A 22,112-nucleotide genomic window follows, 5' to 3' on the forward strand; every position below is an offset into this window, starting at 1 on the left:
CCTTTAACGGGCTGCAGCCGCCGCTCCCAAGTCCTCCACACGTTCCTTCAGCTGTTGTAAGTCCTGTAAGAAACACCGTAGGGGTGCGAGGTATTCCTCGAGCCCCCGTAAGTCCAGACAGTTAATGTTTACGGCCGGAGTTGTTTGCGCTTCGCATTTCGCTTACCCTCGGCGCCGGAACCAATGAGCACGTCGCCTCCAGGCACGTGTTCCGCTGGGTCGCGCAAAGGCTCCTGGGAGTTGGAGTCCTCAGAGGGACGGCTGGCTACTACAAGCCGGCTGCGATCTGCCTTCTCCTTTACGCGGCAGACTCGTCAGCCACAACCCGTCCCTCTTTGTCGGCGGCTTTTCCTTCGGGCGGCGCCCGCCTTCCCTCCCTTTCGAGGAGGCTCGGACCCGTTAGGGGACGACCGGCCTCGTCGGCGGACTCCGGATTTCCTCCACCGTCCCGACACCCCCCGCGGGTGACCAGTCTGTTGTCCCCAACCGCGGCTGTCTCTAGCCGCCTTTCACCGCGACTTGCCTTCTGGGAGCGCGCCATTTTGCCGAGGCATGAGGCCGTCATCCAAGACGCCGCTGCAATCCTCCCGGCGGACGTCTGCAAAATAGGAAAACAACAAAGACGGACGCCGGGCGGTTTATTAACGGAATGCGGCACCCCGGACCGTCTAAAGAGTACGCTGCGCCGGGATTTGTCCGTGTGCGGGTCGCCGCGCCCGAGCTTGTTTGGCCCGGATCAGCGCTTTGTCTTCCTCGCTCCGGTCAGGAGGGTCCAGGACATCGCGGCGTCCGTCATGCCCTGCAGGCGGCTGGGACTGAGCTTCTTTTTCCCTGTTTTCTTTCCCATAGTCCTGCAGAACGGGATGGCGCACAGTTGCATTCTTCTATATTTATTGCTAATGCCTGAAAAGCCTTTTGTTGCCTTTCTGCCGATTCATCAACCCAACTGTTTTTTTTACGTGCCTACCATAGCCATTTTGTATCTGTGGTATCGTTTCTTTAGCTTCCTAGCCTTGGACACAGGTCTTCTCAACCTCTTATCCTGTTCTAGCTCGTTTCTGTACGTCATGTTTTGTTCTTTTTCCTGCGTCATGTTTTGTTCTTTTTCCTGTACGTTCCCAAACTAGTAATTTCTGCTTTAAGCTTAAAAATAATGTAGTATAACTGATTTTTAGTTAACTATTTGCTTGACCCATCTTATTTGCTTAACATTCTAATTTATGCTTAATCTAATGTTTTAGAAGCTTTTAATTACTTTTTATGGCTCTTTATGTTAAAAATTTCCTTCTACAATACAAGGTAATCATGAGGATAATTCAATTAAAACACAATCTGAAGGACAGTTAATTTGCAGCTCTTTAACCTTGTACTAGAAATGAAGTTACTATGTGTATCTGTGATTCCACTGCTGTTCATCCCTTGATATGAAGTTCTAAACCTTGCCTGTCCTAAACTCCCTGGCCCTCAGTCCTTGAGAAACCTACTCATACACTTCCGCAATATATTGTCACCCCTTCTGTTCAAATGTAAGTTCAGTCTTTTCCAGAAAGTCATAATGTCCCATAATTCTGTACCTTTCTATTGTACTCCAAAGTTTGAGCCATGCATTCAATGTTTTAATCTCCTCAGGCTTTGTGAATTCTGTATTTCAGCTTGGCACATAACTGTTTAAATTTTGACTGCAGAACTGATAGCCTGCCCTTTACTTGTGTCATTTGTTCCAACATGGACAATCCCATGTACACCCCCTCCAATCTCCAAACCAAGAGCCTTTGCACCCTTCCATTGAGTTTGCCCACCTGTGGACACAAGAAGACATTACACCGTACAGGAGTGTCTGCTCCAGGAGTGAACCTTGCACCTCTACAGACTAAGTCCACCACTGTCACCACCTGTCTCTCTTTTCGTGGACATTTTTGGAGATGACCAATTGGTTCCTCATACCTTCCTACCACCTCAGAGTTTTTAGAGTCACCGCCCAGTTATGCAAGGTCCTGAAAATGGTGAGACATTTCTAATTCTGGGTTTTATGTCTGAAACATAGTGCATTTTTTACTTGTGCCTACGTGACCCATCTAGCTCTACCTCAACTCAAGAAGGACTGACTCATTCATGCTACGCTATTAAAGCTCCACCATCAAACAGAAACTGCATTGTTGGCCTCATCTATCAAAATATGTTCCTCGTTATGAATGAATGCTTATGCTCTCGCTGTTGTAGCCTTTCCATATAACTGCTGTGTAGTGCTTTATCTAAAGATTATTTTTACACCCTAATTCCTTCTCACTAAGGAAACGTGCATATTCTTATTAGTCCTTAAGTTGCTTGTTATTTTCTTACTGTCCTGAAGTCTCTTACCACTTGCACTCTTCCACAACTCCAACACACTGCACAATTTGCACCCAATTCCCTTTTCAGGATGCAAGTGAAAAAAAGCAAAAACATTTGAGGGGGACAATGATCTGGAAAAACGAAATGTTGTGTACCCTGTTATGGACTCGGCTGGTTCCCATCTTACCTGCAGTGCTGCCCAAATAGGCTTTGCCGCCCTCCCCCACCCCAAGACCCCAAACCGGATAAGCAGGTTGGGAAAATAGTGGATGGGTGTATGTCTGCAGTGATGTACTGTTTTGTAATACTGACTTATTTAGAATTAAGAAAATAAGAATTCCCCAGTTTGATGAAATGTACTTCAAAGAGGCTGATAAAAAATTACTACAAAGCAGAAGGGTTGAATAAACACCAAAAAAAACCCCAGTTCATTCCACTATTGGAGGCATGCTTTCAAGTGCTCGGTGAATTCAGTCCTCACAACAACAATATACAAACAAGGCAGCACTCATTTAAGAGGCATCAGGAAGTTTATTTGCTGAGCACTGTTTAGTTTAGTGAGCCAGGCTATCCAGATGGAGATGGATCTGATATGATAAAAAGTAAAGGAATATTTGCCCTGAATTCACCACACACAGCAAAACCGCCAGGATTACAATTACTCTTACAGTATTGAAATAACCGTTATAGTATATACATGGAAAGAATGTGTCCATTTATGTACTTCATGTTAATTTAACGCTGGCAAACTTGCTGTATGACCATGAAATGTTCCAAATTCCAGCATATGTCAGCTTGAGAGTTCACATAAGATCTGTTTCTGCATCAGCTTCTAATAATTAAAGATGTTCCATTTTGTGAACATGTGTGTGGTGCTGCATGGGTGTCCTCTGGATGTTCCGGTTTCCTCCCAAAGTCCAAAGACATGCAGCTTTGGTGGACTGGTGGTGTTAAATTGGCCCTTGACATGGAATGACACCTTGTTCAGGAATGCCTTGCACCTGATGCTTGCTGGGATAGGGTCCATCTTCCTCAGTTTCCTGGTCTGGATAAGTGTTTTTGGAAGATGGATTGAGGGATGGATTATGTTTTCCCTTCAGTCATTGGCATTTGAAAAATAAGAGGTAACTGAACTTTAACATATTGTGTGAACAGTTCCTTTAAGGATGGCACAAGGGCATTGTGCTTAGCTCTGCTGCTCAACAAATCCGGCTTTCTGGGCTCAAATTCTGCACACAGTTGTTGTCTGTGTGGGTTCTGAATGTCCTTTGTGTGTGTAGATTTTCCGCCACCCCCTCAAAGACGTATCATTTAGACTGATTGATGATTCCAAATTGACCATATGTGAGACTGGTAGTCAGTTGACCCCGTGGTGCACTGCTGTCTTGTTCAGAGTTGGTCCCTGGCTTTTTCCAAGTTACTCTTTGATAAGCTCTGGAACCACTGCAGTCCTCAGATAGATTTTGAAGTTTTGTTAAGCTCAGTGTACTGTACTAATACAGATTTGCCACTAGAGGTCATGAAAGTTTAATTTTAAGCACAGATATTCTTCAGGGTATTTTAAGGATGTAATTGATGAAAAAATATCTTAATGGTCAGATGTTAAAACAGCCATTGCAAACAAAATTGGGCAAACCACCCGTATATATCAACATTCTAAAATAATTTTTTTCTGACATGGTAATTTTATCTTTTTTTTTCCCCAAATATACACTGTGTGCACAATTATTAGGCAAGTGAGTATTTTGACCATATCATCATTTTTAATGCGTATATTCCAACTCCAAGCTGTATTAACTTGAATGCTTATTGGATTTAAGCACGTCAGGTGATGTGTATTTGTGTAATGAGGGAGGGTGTGGCCTAAGGAGATCAACACCCTATATCAAGGTGTGCAGAATTATTAGGCAGCTAGTTTTCCTCAGGCAAAATGGGCCAAAAAAGAGATTTAACTGACTCTGAAAAGTCAAAAATTGTAAAAAGTCTTTCAGAGGGATGCAGCACTTTTGGAATTGCTAAGATATTGGTGTGTGATCACAGAACCATCAAACATTTTGTTGCAAATAGTCAACAGGGTCGCAAGAAACGTGTTGAGAACAAAAGACGCAAATTAGCTGCCAAAGATTTGAGAAGAATCAAACGTGAAGCTACCAGGAACCCATTATCCTCCAGTACTTTCATATTCCAGAGCTGCAACCTACCTGGAGTGCCCAGAAGTACAAGGTGTTCAGTGCTCAAAGACATGGCCAAGGTAAGGAGGGCTGAAACCCAACCACCACTGAACAAGAAACATAAGTTGAAACGTCAAAACTGGGCCAAGAAATATCTGAAGACAGATTTTTTTCAAAGGTTTTATGGACCGATGAGATGAGAGTGACTCTTGGTGGACCAGATGGATGGACCTGTGGATCAGTAATGGGCACAGAGCTCCCTCCAACGTGGAGGTGGGGTACTGGTATGAGCTGGTATTTTTAAAGATGAGCTAGTTGGACCTTTTTGCATTGAAGATGAACTCAAAATCAACTCCCAAACCTACTGCCAGTTTTTCGAAGACACTTTCAAACAGTGATACAGGAAAAAGACCATGATTTTTATGCAGGCCAATGCTCCATCACTTGCATCGAAGTTCTCCACTGCGTGGCCAGCCAGTAAAGGCCTTAAAGATGAAGGAATAATGACATGGCCCCCCTTCCTCATCTGACCTAAACCCTATCGAGAACTTGTGGGCACTTCTTAAACGCTAGATTTACGGGGGAGAAAAACAACACACCTCTCTGAAGAGTGTCTGGGAGGCTGTAGTCACTGCTCCACAAAAAGCTGATCGTCAACAGATCAAGAAACTGACAGACTCCATGAATGGAAAGGCTTATGACTGTTATTGGAAAGAAGGGTGGCTATATTGGTCATTGATTGATTGATTTATTTTTTTTGAAATGTCAGAGATGTTTATTTGTAAATTTTGAGGTGTTTGATTATTATTCTCACTATAACAGATGAAAATAAACAAGTGAGATGGGGAAATTTTCATTTTTCCTTTAGTTGCATAATAAATCTGCACACTAATAGTTGCCTAATAATTGTGCGCACATATGTATTCCCCTGATGATGTTCACACTCACATTTCCGTTGTGAAACATTCAGGTTTCAGGTTTATTAACATTTTGGATTGACTGATAGCACTGTGTTTGTTCCATATTAAAATTAATCCTCAAAAATACAACTTGCCTAATAATTCTGCATTCCCTGTAAGTGTAACCCATCAAATACGCACAAAAAGAAAAAAGGCACAAAGCCACTTCACCGTATTATATTCACAATTACATGGAATTAGCTTGTTCTTTATGTCACTCGCATAGATTATTTAAATAAAGTTCAAGTTTTATCTGTATATTATAATAAACATATTTTGCTGCATTTCATCTTAAAAATGATATTGTCATCATATGTAAATACGCGCTTTATAAAGTGGCTCAGGTTGTGCAATATTATAACTATCGCAAGTTTACAGTGAGGTAATTGTACTTATAAGTACAAACAGGTCTACAAGGAGCAGTTGATGGACTGATTCATTGTATTTAGAGCTCTTGGGATGAAACTCTTTCTGAACCGCGAGGTCCGTACAGTAAAGGTTTTGAAGCGTTTGCCATGTGAGAAGCAGTTCAATAGGCAGCATGTGCTTGATGGTGTATACCGATAATTCTCTTTCCAATCAGCTGCTCTGAGTGGTGCAGTGAGAGTAATATGGAAAAAGATGATCCGCTGTGGCAACCCCTAATGGGAGCAGCTGAAACAAGAAGAAGAAGGTACAGTGAGAGTATTAACGCTAAAACAGCTATGGTATTTAGTATAGTTGACTATTCTGTGGACCATTATATTGTTACAGGTTAATTACAATCACATGCATTAAACTAATAAACAATATGCGCTTAATTTCAGTGTATTTATAAAGCCGCGTCAGTAATGTGGATCTGAAACAGAAAGATAAACCACACGGGAACAGTAGCACTGCTTTGACGCTGGGTGACACCAGTCTGCAAAACCGAGCAGAGAACTTGCATATGACAGGGTATGAGGTACCGTGGAAAAGTGTGTGGCTTTACGCCAAGTTTAAGTTTTATACATCAAGATTTGAACATGGAAACGTTCTTACGCAACATTTCTGTGCGTATGCACCATTTATACATGAGGCCCCAGGTAACAGCGTCCCTCCTAGGAAGTTCACTTAGATTTCCAGCCGAATGAACCCTCCTCAATCACATTGTGTCCACCCCAACGTCAAGAGACACAAGGCTGGCAAGCCTGTTTCCAGTGGGTTCGACTTGAGGCCGACTGCTCAATTAGCACTTTGAAATCACAAATTCAGGTTAGGGGACAGGAGTGCTGGTAATGGATGCCTTGAAAGTGTTGCTTTAAAGAGGACTCACGGGAAAGAAAAAGCTACAGTGTATCCCTTGCAATAACCTTAAGACAGAAATTTCATAATTGAATTTTAGTGCTGTTCAGGAGCAGGGCCCATGGCAGCCACCACTGTCCCCCTACCTGAGGGACAGGCCTGCATGTCAGTAAAAAAATCGATAAAATAATTTTAAGAATGGTACAGAACCACAAAACCTTGAGATTTTAGTATTATTACAAAGCAAAAAAGCAGAAGGAATTTTATTTTACTCTTTTAATATTAAACAGTTACAAAAGGGGACAATTTACATACAAGTAATGCATCACAATAGACCTGAAGATAAAACATTCATATTTGGTCAATGATCACACCACAAATCTATTATCAATGGTGTACACATACTGTTTTAACATTAGTAAAACCTTTTAAACATAATCATTTAAACTTCATAGGAACTAAACCAGCTCTTATAGCACATCATGTAATGGCGACAACAAATCTAAAACGATTGTCACAGTCTGAATTGTAAAATGATACAGCTGTCTGACAGCCAAACACGTTAAGCTGACCGTAACATTGGAAGCGGATTAAGAGACGCAAGAGAATTGTGCTGTACTTTTTTTTCTGTTGTCAACGAAAACTCAGCACCAAAACTTATTTTCCTTCTCTTCTAAAATAGCAATATGCACTTGCCATGCTTTTAAATCATCTACTTGAGTACAATGATAAAAAATGTAAAAAAAAAAAAAGTTAAAAAAAAAACCAAAACAAAAAAACATACAATTTGTACATACTATAGACCATTAGACGCAACAGTAAGGCTAATGCAACTTTTAAAACTTTGTGCTAAAAACATCCCTTTGTTTCTGTTGCATTTCTGGGGAGTCAGACCCAGGTCAATACAAAAGACACTATATACAAGACAATTATAAATCAAAGTTAGCATGTTACTATCTCATCAGCATAGTTCACAGCAAGACAAAGCACACGTAATGCAAAGGGATGCAAAGGCAAAAGTCAATAAACCACCTAGCATTTTGGGTAGCCATTCTAATAATCACAAATGTTCGATGATTTTGAAAGACAAGTCATAATAATTGGTATGCAACAGCAAGCAGTAGAAAGCTTTTTTATGAATAATAAGGAGAATAACCCAACTCGGTAATGAAATGGCATTTTCATGGATACACTAGATGATTGTGGAGAGATTCGCATTGAAATGGCACAAAACATGCAAAAGTGGAGTAAATTCAAGAAGATCATAAGTTACTGGAGTAAATAACTTTTAGAAAAAAAGCAAAGGGGATTTTGGCAGCAAATTCTGAAATATTTCATTGAAGTCCTGTGTTAGTAAATATTGAAGCATGGCTTTATAACAGTGCTTGGAGTGTACAATATGAGGACACTCTGTTACTGAAGATAATTTAAACAATGGATGAAATGTGTATGTAAAAGATGGTTGTACAGCACTTACATACTGGCCAGCCCTGTATTAATCCCCTTCTAATGTCAAACATTTTCATTCCTGTTTTCATGCTTGTGAGACACTGAGGTGGCAGATCAAGTGAAGCCATAAATTAAAGTGACAGAAGGAAACCAAGCCTGTCCTACACAAGGAATTTAGTCAAATGTGGTGTCCCTCAATGAAACTTCTAGTTTCATGAATTAAAGCTACAAACTTTTTGAAAAAAAAATATCATGATTTCCAATCAATAATATAACATCAGGGGAAAAATTCTTTCCCTAAAACCTTTGTACATGTTCATTTTTCAACCAAACAATGCGTTCTACAAAACTGGTCAAAACAAATACCACAGCTCCCAAGAACAACAGCTGGAGTATTGTGCAACACAGCACTGTGAATTTAGCTAATTTAGATATAACTCTATCTTAAATGTACTCATTTTACAGCTTTTCTTTTACACAACCAGACATAAATAAATTCCTGCTGTGTCATATCTAAAAAATGCACAGTGGGCATAGTTAACTGCACAACCATTAGCAGTATCACAGAAAGGAATATAAAAATTTCTTGTAAGATCTGCAAAGCTTTCTGTAGAATGGAAGGCAAGAAGTAAAAGAGAAACGAGTCCAGTATATATTTTGAACAAGTCGCAGGGCACCTAATTCCCTTAAATTAGATAACTTCCAATCATCGATGTCCAATATCAGTACTAGACTGTATTTTATCAATTTGTGGCCAATACGTTTGAGCAATCTTTAAGCCCAAACAGCAATCGAGCCATTGTATTTTATAGCTCCTTTATAGTAAGACTAATAGCTCTTTACTAAAGATTAATATAATGATTCTCAAAAATCGTATAATATATTTTATGAGTTATTAGGGCATAGCTGACATTTATGAACATAGTGCATAGTAAGAATGAAAACCAGACAGATATCAACCCAACAAAACAAGTGAAGACAAAGTTAGCAATTTATTCTTTGAATATGCCCACTTAACTTTCAAAAAGCATAGTGTTTTCACAATATACCCAACAATCAGATCATTTTAAAATAATAGTCTCACCAAATCTCTACAAAGCTAAAAAGAGGAAACTTGTATCAGGCAAATGAAAGCAACAATCTGGTAACACGCTTCCCAGTTAGGGGTTGTGGTCACTGATGATGCACTTGGGACAGCTGTGGACACATTCCTCTCCTGCAGAAGTTCAGCATATGTAAGGATGTGCTGTGGTGTGCAGCTGTGCTAATGCAATTGATTGGTAGATGTGCAAGTGAAAAAAAAAAAGGTAAACTAAGCTAAACTTGATTAAGTTTGCATTGGAAACAGGCCTATAATACCCCAACCGAATTTTGTACTAATATGACAGGTTTCTCCTTATTTTATGACTTTCCAATATTAATGTCTTTTAAATAACTTGAGATCTGCTGGGAAAAGTTGTGGTTTCCATATGGGATACTGCCAAAGGCATACACTCTCAACATATTTTAGCACTAGTGAAAGTAACAACTCCACCTTTTTGTTTTTAAATTGAAGAGTGTCAAATGAAATTAGTAAAATGGATATACAACTCTAGGGTTATTCAGCTGGCACCCCAATAGCCTCCCGTAGCCCACAAGGCATTTTTTTTCATAGCCAGTAAAGGTTCACTACAAATTAATTCTCCTGCTTGTGTTAGATTTATCCCATAATGGTACAGTTTGTGTATCAACAACATGCTTCTTCATACCCTGACTATTTTTTTTGTCAAAGTCTTTAAGAGGAATCCCAAAAAGAGAAGGGAGAAGGCAAGGTTATTAATTCTGTAGCATTGTTGGTACATGAATATTTATTAGTTTTACCAGTGCTCTCCTTTTACAACTAGCTGAACACCTGATAAAACATTTTGTGTTATTATGATAAAATTAACATTTATCACACTGCAACTGTCATCACAGATACTGCTCTGTTAAAATCCAATGTGCTTAAAGTGAGTTTTGTTTCTTTAATACATGCATATCTTCAGACTAATTGACCTGTCTTTGCAAAACCCCTTAGATACATTCAAAGCATTTACAACAGTGCTTAAAGTACAGAGATGCCAAGTCAGAAAACAGAGGTGAGTAAAAGTACACAGATGAACACTGCCAAATGCATAAACAGTTTATAGTACCAAAAAGAGCTCTGAGAAGAGTATTCTACTATGGAAAGGTCACTCATTAAAAATGTTTTATGAGAATATTGGCCATGAAAACTTACTTAAATACAGAAAGGAAGCTCACTTAGCGTGCATTTAAATTATTTCCTGGTTATCTCAATTCCCTAATAAAATTAGTTTATTTTCACATGATATAATTCCTTTGGAATTTTGTTGGAAGTGATTTCAGATTCTAGTTTTGCAATACAGTAACACTTAAGTGTAAAGTAAACACTGTTACATATTTAATATTCTATAGGCATACTGTAGTCTATCTAAAAAAATAAACATAATCGAACAATTACACATGAAAATCTCAGATTGTGAACCATATAGCATAATCAAAAGGATTTTAAATACAGAACTTTCTTATGTTGTATTCTTATGTATATACAAATGTAAATAAATAATCCAACTATAACATGCAGTCCTACAAAACATTCAAAACATATTCAAGATAAAAATAATTTAAAAAGCATAAAAATATCAAATAATACAAAAGATGATCTTATGATGGAAAAACCCATCTTATTGATTAAAAATCCAGAATAAGAAATATTATTTTGATAGAAAAAGAAAAGGTTAAGTATGAAAAATTTCAACAAAACATTTCAAAACGTTCATCTAATTTTTGTAATGGCATAAAACAGCTTGTGTCTGTCAGTTTTGATAACTGTCACTGTAGCCAAAACAGATTTCAGACATTTTTGAAAGCAGATTCTTAAAAAAAAGGTGCAAAATTAGGTTCTTCACATTTTTGTACAATTTTGCTGCTACAGTATGTGCCTGGCCAAGTTTCTGGCTGACTCTTTTTTGATTCCGCTCAAAGTAGGAGCTGTTTTCAATAAAGGATCAAACATTTCCAGTAGTGTTCCAGTGGATTTACTAATTTATCATTAACTATATTTACTTCAATCACATCTCCTGTTTCATGAAATCTAATTTAATATACAAAGAGCACTGGAAGCAAGTGAGGAGGAAAGGGTTAGGCATAACACAAATAACTATCAGGACACACAAACAGAGAGCAAACAGCCTTAGACAGCTACCATCCTACATGAAAATATGTTTGTACAATAACAAAAGACAAATAGGGTGGTACTGTAAAAAGAGAGAATGACAAAGAAACTGAATTAAAGAAATACTACAGAGAACTGGAGGAAGTAACAAACCAAAGGCCTGCATAAGTAAAGTCCTTTGTATATGTTACTTTACAAGACTTCAGCAAGTTATATGAAACTACAGCAGAATAGACAAAAAGGCAGCAACACTAGGTTGGCTAAAACAGGCTGTGAGAACCACCATTACAAATTTATGAAAAGGTCAAAAAATTCAAACAGAGGATGAAGTACATGCTGTATTTTTAGTGAAAGCAGGACTAGTTTTTTCATAATGTTGCTGCGGATGACAAGATTCTAATCGTTGGGAGATGAAAGCAAGGAAAGACAACAGTACTACAGGACAGTGAGTCTGAACACACAGAAAGCCATTGTGCTGCATCAGCAATTAAAGATTGTATACCATCCATGGTTTGTGCAGTTAGATATAAAAGTGCCCTCCAGTGAGAAAAATCTAAATGAGACATCAGTACTTCAAGATGTTTTGTTTTCATTATTAAATACAAATAAAATACAGAGAAAACCGTTTTCTAAAAACAGCAGTCTCAGTTGTGCTATGAAAAGTTCAATATGTTATCACATATACTGTATCTAAAACCTTTACCTCTTATGGCTGCTTCAAGGCTTTCCTCCACATGTGTAGGTTTCTGGAAGTGTCTGGGCATCTGTTTCTTATTCCCAATTGCAATGGTGGATAAAGTTCTGGTCTCAATGATGATGTCTGCACCTCACTTTTTTTGTGTGTGTGTGTGTTTAAAGACAGAACAATGGACAAATGCAAGTCTAGACAAAAAATATTTTGGACCTGAATCAGGCAACCATATACAACAGATAAACACATAATATTCCAGAAAAGAGAAGATTACATATTTGATGGTATTAATGAATCTCCTGCCTCTTTGATTCTAGATGGGATATTCCTTATTGCTGATAGTTGCCATATTGACCCTAAGAAAAAAAAAATATTATAGGAAAATTAAGTCCAAAAACATTTTATTAGTATTGAGTTTACTACCTATTTATACATCAACATATTTACTCCGAAAGCATACTGAGTACATAATTGCATCTCATGCCTTGAAAAGTGTATCTAGTCACAACCCACAAACTCAATTTGTGCACACAACCAATAAACAGCAAGCACTGCAAATCATTCTATTAGTTAGGTCTGTTTTGCTTTTCTATCTATTTTAATAGAAATAACAACAGATATATCTTATAGGTAGACAGGAACCAATCAGTTACAAATAAATAATGTTTAACCATATTCATAGAGCCACTGTATCAAAATCTCCCAAGCACACTAGTTAACACTGTTGCCTCACAGCTCCAGAAGACAAAGTTGGAATCCTAACCCAGTTATCTTCTGTATAGAGTTTGCACATTCTACCCAGGTTTTTAATTTTTTTTTCTCCAGGAACTCTTGTTTTTCTCTCATAAAAGACATGAAGTTTAGGAGATGGCTCTAAAATGGCCAAGTATGAGCAGTTGTGGATATACACTATAGACTTGGACTGTAACCTAAGCTGTATTTCTGCCTTGCACCTGATGCTACCAAAATAGGTTTTGGCCTCTCACAACACTTTTACAGTTAACAGTTAACAATTAACTGGGTTGAAAAGTTATAGGTGGATGGATGGGTATTAGGCTGGTGCCCACAACCTGTCCATGAGGCTTCAGATGTAAGGCTTTAAATTTCATACTAATCTATAGCAAGTACAATACCAGAGTGGAAAAGATGCTAGGCAAGTTGCAACCATATACTCTCATTTATGATCAACTTCAGTCTCACCTGTTCATACCCATAGGACCTCTGTTGCTGTGTCGATGGGCCAGACTGGGATGTGCGATACGAAGGGTACTGCTGTCCCTGACTTTGCTGATAACTTGAGTATTGTGAAGAAGGCCCTTGACCAGGTCCTAAGGAGGTACACAAAATAGATTATTTTTGAGACCTACGTACAGCTATCAATAAAGGATCACAGTGAACTTAATACTTTAAATAATCCATTTAAAACATTAAAAAAATAGTCCTTGTCTGTTTTTAATCAAACAGTCCTAAACACAGCAAAAACATAATTAAGGTCACTTAAGGCCAGTTATAATATGAAAATTAAATATACTGTAATTTCCTATTTTTCTTTTTAAGAAATAAGAAAGGTACAATTGGATGCCCTTACCATATCCCTGCTGTTGTCCAGGGTAACTCTGCTGACTTGGGTATGGCTGCTGTGAATAGGGAGGTTGTTGGCTTGAGCCCTGTTGATAAGATGTTTGCTGTTGGCTGTACTGTGTATTTCCTGCACAATCAAAAATGAAGTGCGGCATTACACACTAAACACTTAAGAGTTTTAATAGTGAGCATCATTCCATAATGTTCACAGCATGTAACAGATACATCCATCTACTATTAAATCTACTTATTCAAGGATCATCTAGTACACATTGACATATATTCTACAATATTTATCACTTAAATATTACAATGATGCAGTTTGCAGTGTTATCCTTTTTCCAGATATAGGAGACCTAACCTCCATCACAGATTTGCCAGTCAGTATACAGCCGTCAAACAGCAGTTTGTACCATAGCCTCTTTTTAACAGCCTGACCTTCCCTTCTTGGATTTATATGATGACAACCATAATTGTATAGTATATAGTATATATATATATATATATATATATATATATATATATATATATATATATATATATATATATATATATACTGCTCAAAAGAATTAAAGGAACACTTTTTAATCAGAGTATAGCATAAAGTCAATGAAACTTATGGGATATTAATCTGGTCAGTTAAGTAGCAGAGGGGGTTGTTAATCAGTTTCAGCTGCTGTGGTGTTAATGAAATTAACAACAGATGCACTAGAGGGGCAACAATGAGATGACCCCAAAACAGGAATGGTTTAACAGGTGGAGGCCACTGACATTTTTCCCTCCTCATCTTTTCTGACTGTTTCTTCACTAGTTTTGCATTTGGCTACAGTCAGTGTCACTACTGGTAGCATGAGGCGATACCTGGACCCTACAGAGGTTGCACAGGTAGTCCAACTTCTCCAGGATGGCACATCAATACGTGTCATTGCCAGAAGGTTTGCTGCGTCTCCCTGCACAGTCTCAAGGGCATGGAGGAGATTCTAGGAGACAAGCAGTTACTCTAGGAGAGCTGGAGAGGGCCATAGAAGGTCCATAACCCATCAGCAGGACCAGTATCTGCTACTTTGGGCAAGGAGAAACAGGATGAGCACTGCCAGAGCCCTACAAAATGACCTCCAGCAGGCCACTGGTGTGAATGTCTCTGACCAAACAACCAGAAAGACTTCATGAGGGTGACCCAAGGGCCCCATGTCCTCTAATGGGCCCTGAGCTCACTGCCCAGCAGCATGCAGCTCGATTGGCATTCGCCATAGAATACCAGAATTGGCAGATGCACCACTGGTGCCCTGTGCTTTTTACAGATGAGAGCAGGTTCACCCTGAGTATATGTGAAAGACGTGAAAGGGTCTGGAGAAGCCATGGAGAACATTATGCTGCCTGTAACATCATTCAGCATGAGCAGTTTGGTGGTGGGTTAATGATTGTCTGGGGAGGCATATCCATGGAGGGTCACACAGACCGCTACAGGCTTGACAAAGGCACCTTGGCTGCCATTAGGTATCAGGATGAAATCCTTGGACCCATTGTCAGACCCTATGCTGGTACAGTGGCTCCTGGTGCACGACAATTCCTGGCCTCATGTGGTGAGAGTATGCAGGCAGTTCCTGGAGGATGAAGGAATTGATACCATTGACTGGCCACCACACTTTCCTGACCTAAATCCAATAGAACACCTCTGGGACATTATGTTTTGGTCCATCCAATGCCACCAGGTTGCACCTCAGACTGTCCAGGAGCTCAGTGATGCCCTGGTCCAGATCTGGGAGGACATCCCCCACAACACCATCTGTCATCTCATTAGAAGCATGCACCGATGTTGTCAGGCATGTATACAAGAACACAGGGGCCATACAAAGTGCTGCATACACTTTTGAGTTGCTGCAATTAAATTTTGGCAAAATGGGCTAGCCTGCCACATCATTTTTTCACTCTGATTTTTGGGGCGTCTTTGAATTCAGGGCTCTGTAGGTTGATCATTTTCATTTCCATCAAACGATGTGGCATCCTTTCGTTCCTAACACATTACATTATATATATAGTGGGGAAGCGCTTTTCCTTCTCTCCTCAACAGCTCAATACAAACAGCACCAAATACACACACATAAACCGAAATTAGGGTTCTACAGCTCCCCCTGCCAGCCCCCTCGGAACCCAACAGGGCTGTGCCAAACTCCCAGTGTGCCCTGTGGGAATCTATGGTGCCACAGCCACCCAAGTGGGCTGCCCTTTAGCGTCCCAGGGAAGGTAGTGCCTTTGGATGCTCTTTCCCCTGGTCCTTCCATCTAGCTGGCTTCTCGTCCCATATATATAATGTGTTAGTTCAATCAAGAAACACTACTCCCATCAAAATTAGTATTGCTTCAGGGACTAATGGAAGGCGGAAATTATGCACACTATTAGCACAACATTTTTAACTTGTAACAGTTATAACAGTTCAAAAGATGCATAGACTAAAGAAAAAAATTTATATAAACTTTATATTAAACTGAATGTTGAATAGGGTAATGAATGTGTAAATACATAGTTATTATACAAACATATGTAGGTACAGCTGGTAAAAGTGTCTGTACCTTAAATATGTTTTACAGTCATACCAGATCTTAAATGAATGACAGACCGTAGGATTGCAAGTAAATTAATAATCAGAATTATATAGTACCTAGGCATGCAGAGAGGATTTTGAGCACAATTTAAGTTCCATGAGTTACCAAGAAGGTGCAATGTCACTGATCTTTGCCCACTAATAAACTGTTAGTGTATGTATGTTTGCATCTCAGTAACAGAAAAGAATCTTACACAGATTCATAGTTTCATGTCTTCTTATTTAGATCTCTGTAAGGTACTTTTTAATGTATGATTGTTTTCCAAATAAATCAAGCTAAAATTGGGTCAAACTTTTAAAAAAAAAAAGATTTGTTAATATTCATAAGAATAATCTAAAAAATTTAAAATCTTCAAGCTAGATTGAGTTGGAGGTATAGCCATCTATTAAAATCTTTTTTAATACTTGCTATCAAACTGCTAAAATTAACTTTAAAAAATCTTTACATTTCCTAATTTAATAACTATTCAAAATATTTCCAATGTTTTATTAAACTACTGGCAGGCAGGTGTTTGAATTGTCCTAAAAACCCAGAGATCTTATGAAATTTGTCTAATTGATTAAGTATGGATGGTGGTGATGAGATTGATTCTAAAATATACAGACCCGTCACTAGCATACAGTATTTTGTGATCAAGCCCATTTCTTATGGTCCCATTTACTTTTATCTGAATGTGAATAGCTTGGATTTCAATAGCAGTTGCACAACACATTGGATATAATAAGCATCCTTGCCTGCTTACATATTCTGATTTAACATATTTAGAATTAATATCATTTATTTGAACCACAACTTCTGGATTAGAGTAATTTAATCCACAGTATATATTAGAGTCAAACCCATATTTGCAAAATACAGTATATACATAACCCCATTTAAATCTTTTTCATGCACCCCTGGAGACCCGTACTGGATGGAAATATATTACATTAAACAAATGGCCAACATTTTAAACTATATGTCTGTATTTTATAAATCTGTTTTGATTTTGAGATATTAAAGATGGGAGCATTTTCTGTATTTGTTTATATAAAACATTAAGTGGGATCTTAACAGGATTATTCAAAAAGAAATGCTTTGCAGCGTATATACTCGATTCTCTAGCAAGTAATGCTTAATTTTACCAAAACAAAAAAGTTTAGCAACCTTTTTTGTACATTTAGATGAAAAGAAAGATATTGTTAGTTATTCTTTATGTTCCTTGATTTTAGCTCCAATTGTATTTGGAAATTCCTTTTTATGTATTTTCTGTGCAAAAATCTTATTGGTCTTTTCTCCCTGGTAGAAATAATGATGTTGTAAATTTGTTTCTCTTCCAGTCAGATATTAAATGCTGTTTGCAGTTGCAGCTTTTTTGTAAAGTGCATTATTTAGTGAATTATCTAGCTCTGATACCTTCCCAGTGTGCAATTTATTTCAATGTGAAACATATGAGATGACCCGTCTCCTAGAAATACCTTGTGTGTGTCTTGCATATATCTCTTGAGACATACTTGTCTACGGATCAGTTTGTGAGGAAATTCATGTTATAATTAACCAATAATGAATTATGGGTGTCCGACTCTGGTCCTGGTGGGCCATAGTGGCTGCAGGTTTTCATTCTAACCCTTTTCCTAATCAGCAAGCAGTTTTCACTGCTAATTAACTCCATTTCTCTTAATTTTAATAGCCCTGTTTTTAAGGATTCAGTCCTCTGAATTGATTCGTTTCTTCATTAAATGGCAGCCTAACAGAAATAAGATGTGAAACAAGCCAACAGATGACCAGCTAAACTGGAACATCAAACCCCAGCCAATTTCACTCCAACCAGTTTCTTAATGAGAAGCCAATTCTTGCTGTTAATCAAAGCTGTTATTGAATATCATGACTTGTTGCTGCTCTAATTCTGCAACAGCAGACTATTGATTTTCTGTTTTTTCTAAGACCACCTTCAAGATGTTTTGGTGACCTGAGCAGACCAACACGCCTGAGACCTTCACCTTTCTTTATTTTTAGGTTAGCTGGCCATGTGTTGGCTTGTTTTGTGTCTCATTATTGGTTGGCTGCTGATTAAGGAAAAAGGAACAATTAAGGGGTCTGAGTCACGTCAATTAAAACTAAGCCAAAACAAGTTAATCAGCAGCAAAAACGGCTCACTAATTAAGAAGACGGTTAGAATGAAAACCTGCAGCCACTGTGGCCCACCAGAACTAGAGCTGGAGACCCCTGATATAAGCTTTAGAATAAGAGGAAGTTGTTAAGAAATAATAACGATATTGTATTTACAAGATTCAAGCTTGTATAGTAAGCTATTATCAATAAAAAAATTGTGGGAAAGTATGATGTACTGGTGAGAAAATGGAATATTGTCTTGCATATGGGTATAAAATCTCCATGTGTTTGGTATAAGCCAACTACTTTTTAGTTTATTAACACTTTAAGCATATAATATATAGTATATCAAATTCCAGGATGCAAACAGCAAAGCAACTGATGACTAAAATGCTTGTAGAATGAAGTAAATATTCTTGTTGAGCTCTTGATCCTAATACCAACATATCTTATATATAAACATCTATGCGTGGAAGTGTGTGTGTCTGTCCGGCCCAGAAGTGAGAGGTGGAGTCAGGGTAAGGGCTCCACCTCCGAGGAAACAGAAAACTCGCTTAGCTGCTAATAACACAAGTGAGGCCAGCACGTCAGCAAAACAAAATCTCAGAAGAAAGACAGTCACTTAACCACTAACATCGGCAAAAAAATATCTCTTTTACTTCCTCCCGCTAATGCACAAGCGATGCAAGCACATCTGCAAATTGAAACTTCCTAGGATTGAGATGCCCAGAGTACTTCCTTCCAATTACCTCACATCTCTACATTTCAGTTTTTTTTCTGACGATTTCAATAGCTTCTGGGACCATGAGCTTTTTACAGCACAGGCTTGCACAGCTAGTATTTTAAAAGCTTACTGTTTGAAATTATCTTCCTATTTTCTGTATCTCATTTTGATATTTATGGGGCAACAACATTGTTTCATTATCTGTTTGTTCTTATGTATTTCGTAGTGCAATTGCTTCCTAATTTGCTGCTTTTGCATAACCTGTAATGTATGTGATTCTTAGTCTGTTATTATTGTCTACATTACAGCATATTTGCTTCACCATTTTTTGTCATTGCCATTTTTGAATTGTGTTATCCTTTTAAACAACTTTTTAATGTCACCACCTAGTATATTTTCTTCTGAAAGACTTTTTAATCTCAGTTTGAAGGAATGAGTTCTCAAGGTACTGCCAATTACCACCTTATGAGAAATTGCTGCCCATCTTTTTTGTGGCATTATTATTTGCCCACCAATGGTTAATCTACCTACCTAGCAGCGTTCTTGTTAAGCAATTTCTTATTAACATCTGCCTGGTAGAGGTACCTTCCTAATACAAGGTTGTTCAGCAATCTGTTGCTCTTTTATATATTACAGGATGGCTGCTTGGCATCTCCTTCAGATTGTTGTTAATGTAATGCTCTTAAGATACTAGAGCCATACTGAAACAGTTGCCAAGAAGATGCTGTGTGTTTGTCTGTGCATATAAACTGCATAGAAGAAATGTAAAATGAGGCAAAGCAATATGTTCAAAAAATATAAATGCAGAAAATTCACATCTACAATAAAAATCTAATAAAACAACTCTTTGCGTTATTTCAGTAGCTTGCATTATAATGTGTTCTTGTCTGTGTTGTACTAGGTGTGCTGTAAAATATAGCTTAATTAATTTTACACCATAAGATAATTCACCCATAAGTGTCAAAAGAACAGTAAATGATAACATGAGATTTTCCAATTCGGCTTTACATTAATTACATTCCACTAATAAATCAAAGATATACATTGAAAAAAATCATTTTGATTATTTCACTTAAATTATGTTTATTTTTATTCTCCAGATTCAAAAATGAAAACCATTATTCCCCATCATGGAACAAATTTGCACAAAACACATTTTTTAACTTTCAGTTAAAGTTTTTACTTTTTCACATACAAAGTATAGGGAAAGTATTGGAATGGTCCAAAAACTCAATGTCAAGATTTTGATGAATCTTGGCATTTTAGACCTCCATAACTTTCTCGTAAAGGAAATATAGGGAAAGTATTGGAATCCTCCAAAAATTCCATTTCGAGATTTTGATGAATCTCAACATTTTCAATCTCCCTGAGTCTGAAAATACTTTTTTGGAATTATGTCTGTGTGTGTGTGTATGTATGTAAACACGATAACTTGAGTACGCTTTCATTTAGGTCAACCAAATTTTGCATACAAGTATTAAGTACAAAACGTAGATTTCTATCAACTTTTGGGCTATTTCCGCTAACCGGAAGTGGTACTTTAGCTTTTATTCATGCTGCTGTAGAGTCTGATTTATTTAACTTTACTGTTATAATAATTGCTCAATATATTATTAATTTGATTTGATTTGTTGTTGATGGTTCTTTAATGTACATAATATAAAAATATAATCATTGTCTTGTGGTTTACTACTCAAATATCCATTCCCATATCTGAGTATATAAGAAAGTCTAGGGTAGACTGCTCCCGATTTTTTAAATTGTTTTCACTCTATAATTAATTAAATATCAATACTTTAACAATAATTTATTCGAATTTAGTATTTTCTAATATTAAAATCTGTGTTTAAAGAACTCTGAAAATGTCCTCTCGAAAGGTAGCTACAATGAGCATCTTTAGTTCATATGTGAAGACCTGAAAGCCCTGTGTATCTTACTGGGCCAGCAATCAGGTCATACAAAATTCACATTTTTTCTCTGTAAGTGGAAAGCAGAGCCAAGAATCTACACTAGCTTCAGAAGGAATGTCTAGCCAGAAAAAAAGATATAGCATGGTGGCAAAAACATCATTAGACCTAGCTTGGTCGATCCAGGTATAGTGATTTTACCTTTGCTTTATATTAAGCTTGGTTTAATTAAGCAGTTTGTCAAAGTCATATCAAAAGATCTATGTATTTTTGCCAAACATTACCAGGCTTGCATGAAGCAAAATTGAAAAAGGGCAATTTTGACAGACCTGATATTAGAAAATTGATTTCTGATGCAAAAGTTGATGGTGCAATGAATGATCTGTAATTATGGGCTTAGGTATAATTTAAAGAAGTAAATTCTAAGGTTTTAGGTAACACTAAAGGTCTAAATTATAAAGACATTGTGGAATTGTATTAGTTAACTTTAATGAATTGGGTTGAAACATGAAACTCAAAATTCACTTTTTGGATTTGGAATTTTTCTCTGAAAATCTTGGAACAGCGAGTGAAGAGCAAGGTGAAAGATTCTATCAGAATATTGAGGACAGAGAAAGAAGGTATCAAGGATGCTGCAATGTCATTATGATGGCAGACTACTACTGGATGATTCAAAGGGATGCACCAGAAAAAGTATGCAAATGACTGGCACAAACAAAGTTTTGGATAAAAACCACTATGAAGTGACAAAAACTAGAGACGTTATATGTAAGTCAATGAATATGTATTGTTGTTTTCTTTACATATATGTTTAAAAATATTATATTGACTAAATATTTTCTTGTTAAATTGATTTAGATCAATGTTGCATACATAAATAAATTATGTAATTTGTTAAATTTTAATTAAAATTCTTTTCAATTTTTTGTACTTAACTATGAAGTGATGGAAACATTCTAATTATATTTTTGTATTTTGTTCATGAATTCAAATAAAAACAACTATTCACAATTAAAACAAATTTTATCAGTTTAAATTTTTCACACCTGTGTTATGATTTGAATCAGAAATCATTGATCTGCTGGCACATAATAGTTGGTTATGTAAATGATGGTACATGTTTTTATT

The 22,112-nt window shown here is 37.3% G+C and overlaps 1 protein-coding gene across 3 annotated transcripts in view; it reads right to left on the reverse strand.

Annotated features, from left to right (window-relative positions):
* Nucleotides 1–10,822: 10,822 nt before the first annotated feature.
* Nucleotides 10,823–22,112, reverse strand: part of LOC120514943 (calcium-responsive transactivator-like) — a 43,300-nt gene continuing 32,010 nt past the window's right edge. For 2 of the 3 annotated variants that reach the window (XM_039735603.1, XM_039735604.1), the window contains exons 9-11: nt 13,667–13,786; nt 13,279–13,406; nt 10,910–12,434 (exon numbers count right to left, since the gene is read on the reverse strand). In XM_039735603.1, the coding sequence (XP_039591537.1) occupies nt 12,408–12,434; nt 13,279–13,406; nt 13,667–13,786 (275 nt within the window). In that variant the 3' untranslated portion in view covers nt 10,910–12,407. Of the gene's footprint in view, nt 12,435–13,278; nt 13,407–13,666; nt 13,787–22,112 lie in introns of all 3 variants that reach the window. The other variant, XM_039735605.1, reaches the window with a different exon arrangement.

The sequence above is a fragment of the Polypterus senegalus genome, chromosome 14, assembly GCF_016835505.1.
Source record: "Polypterus senegalus isolate Bchr_013 chromosome 14, ASM1683550v1, whole genome shotgun sequence".
Lineage (NCBI taxonomy): Eukaryota > Metazoa > Chordata > Cladistia > Polypteriformes > Polypteridae > Polypterus > Polypterus senegalus.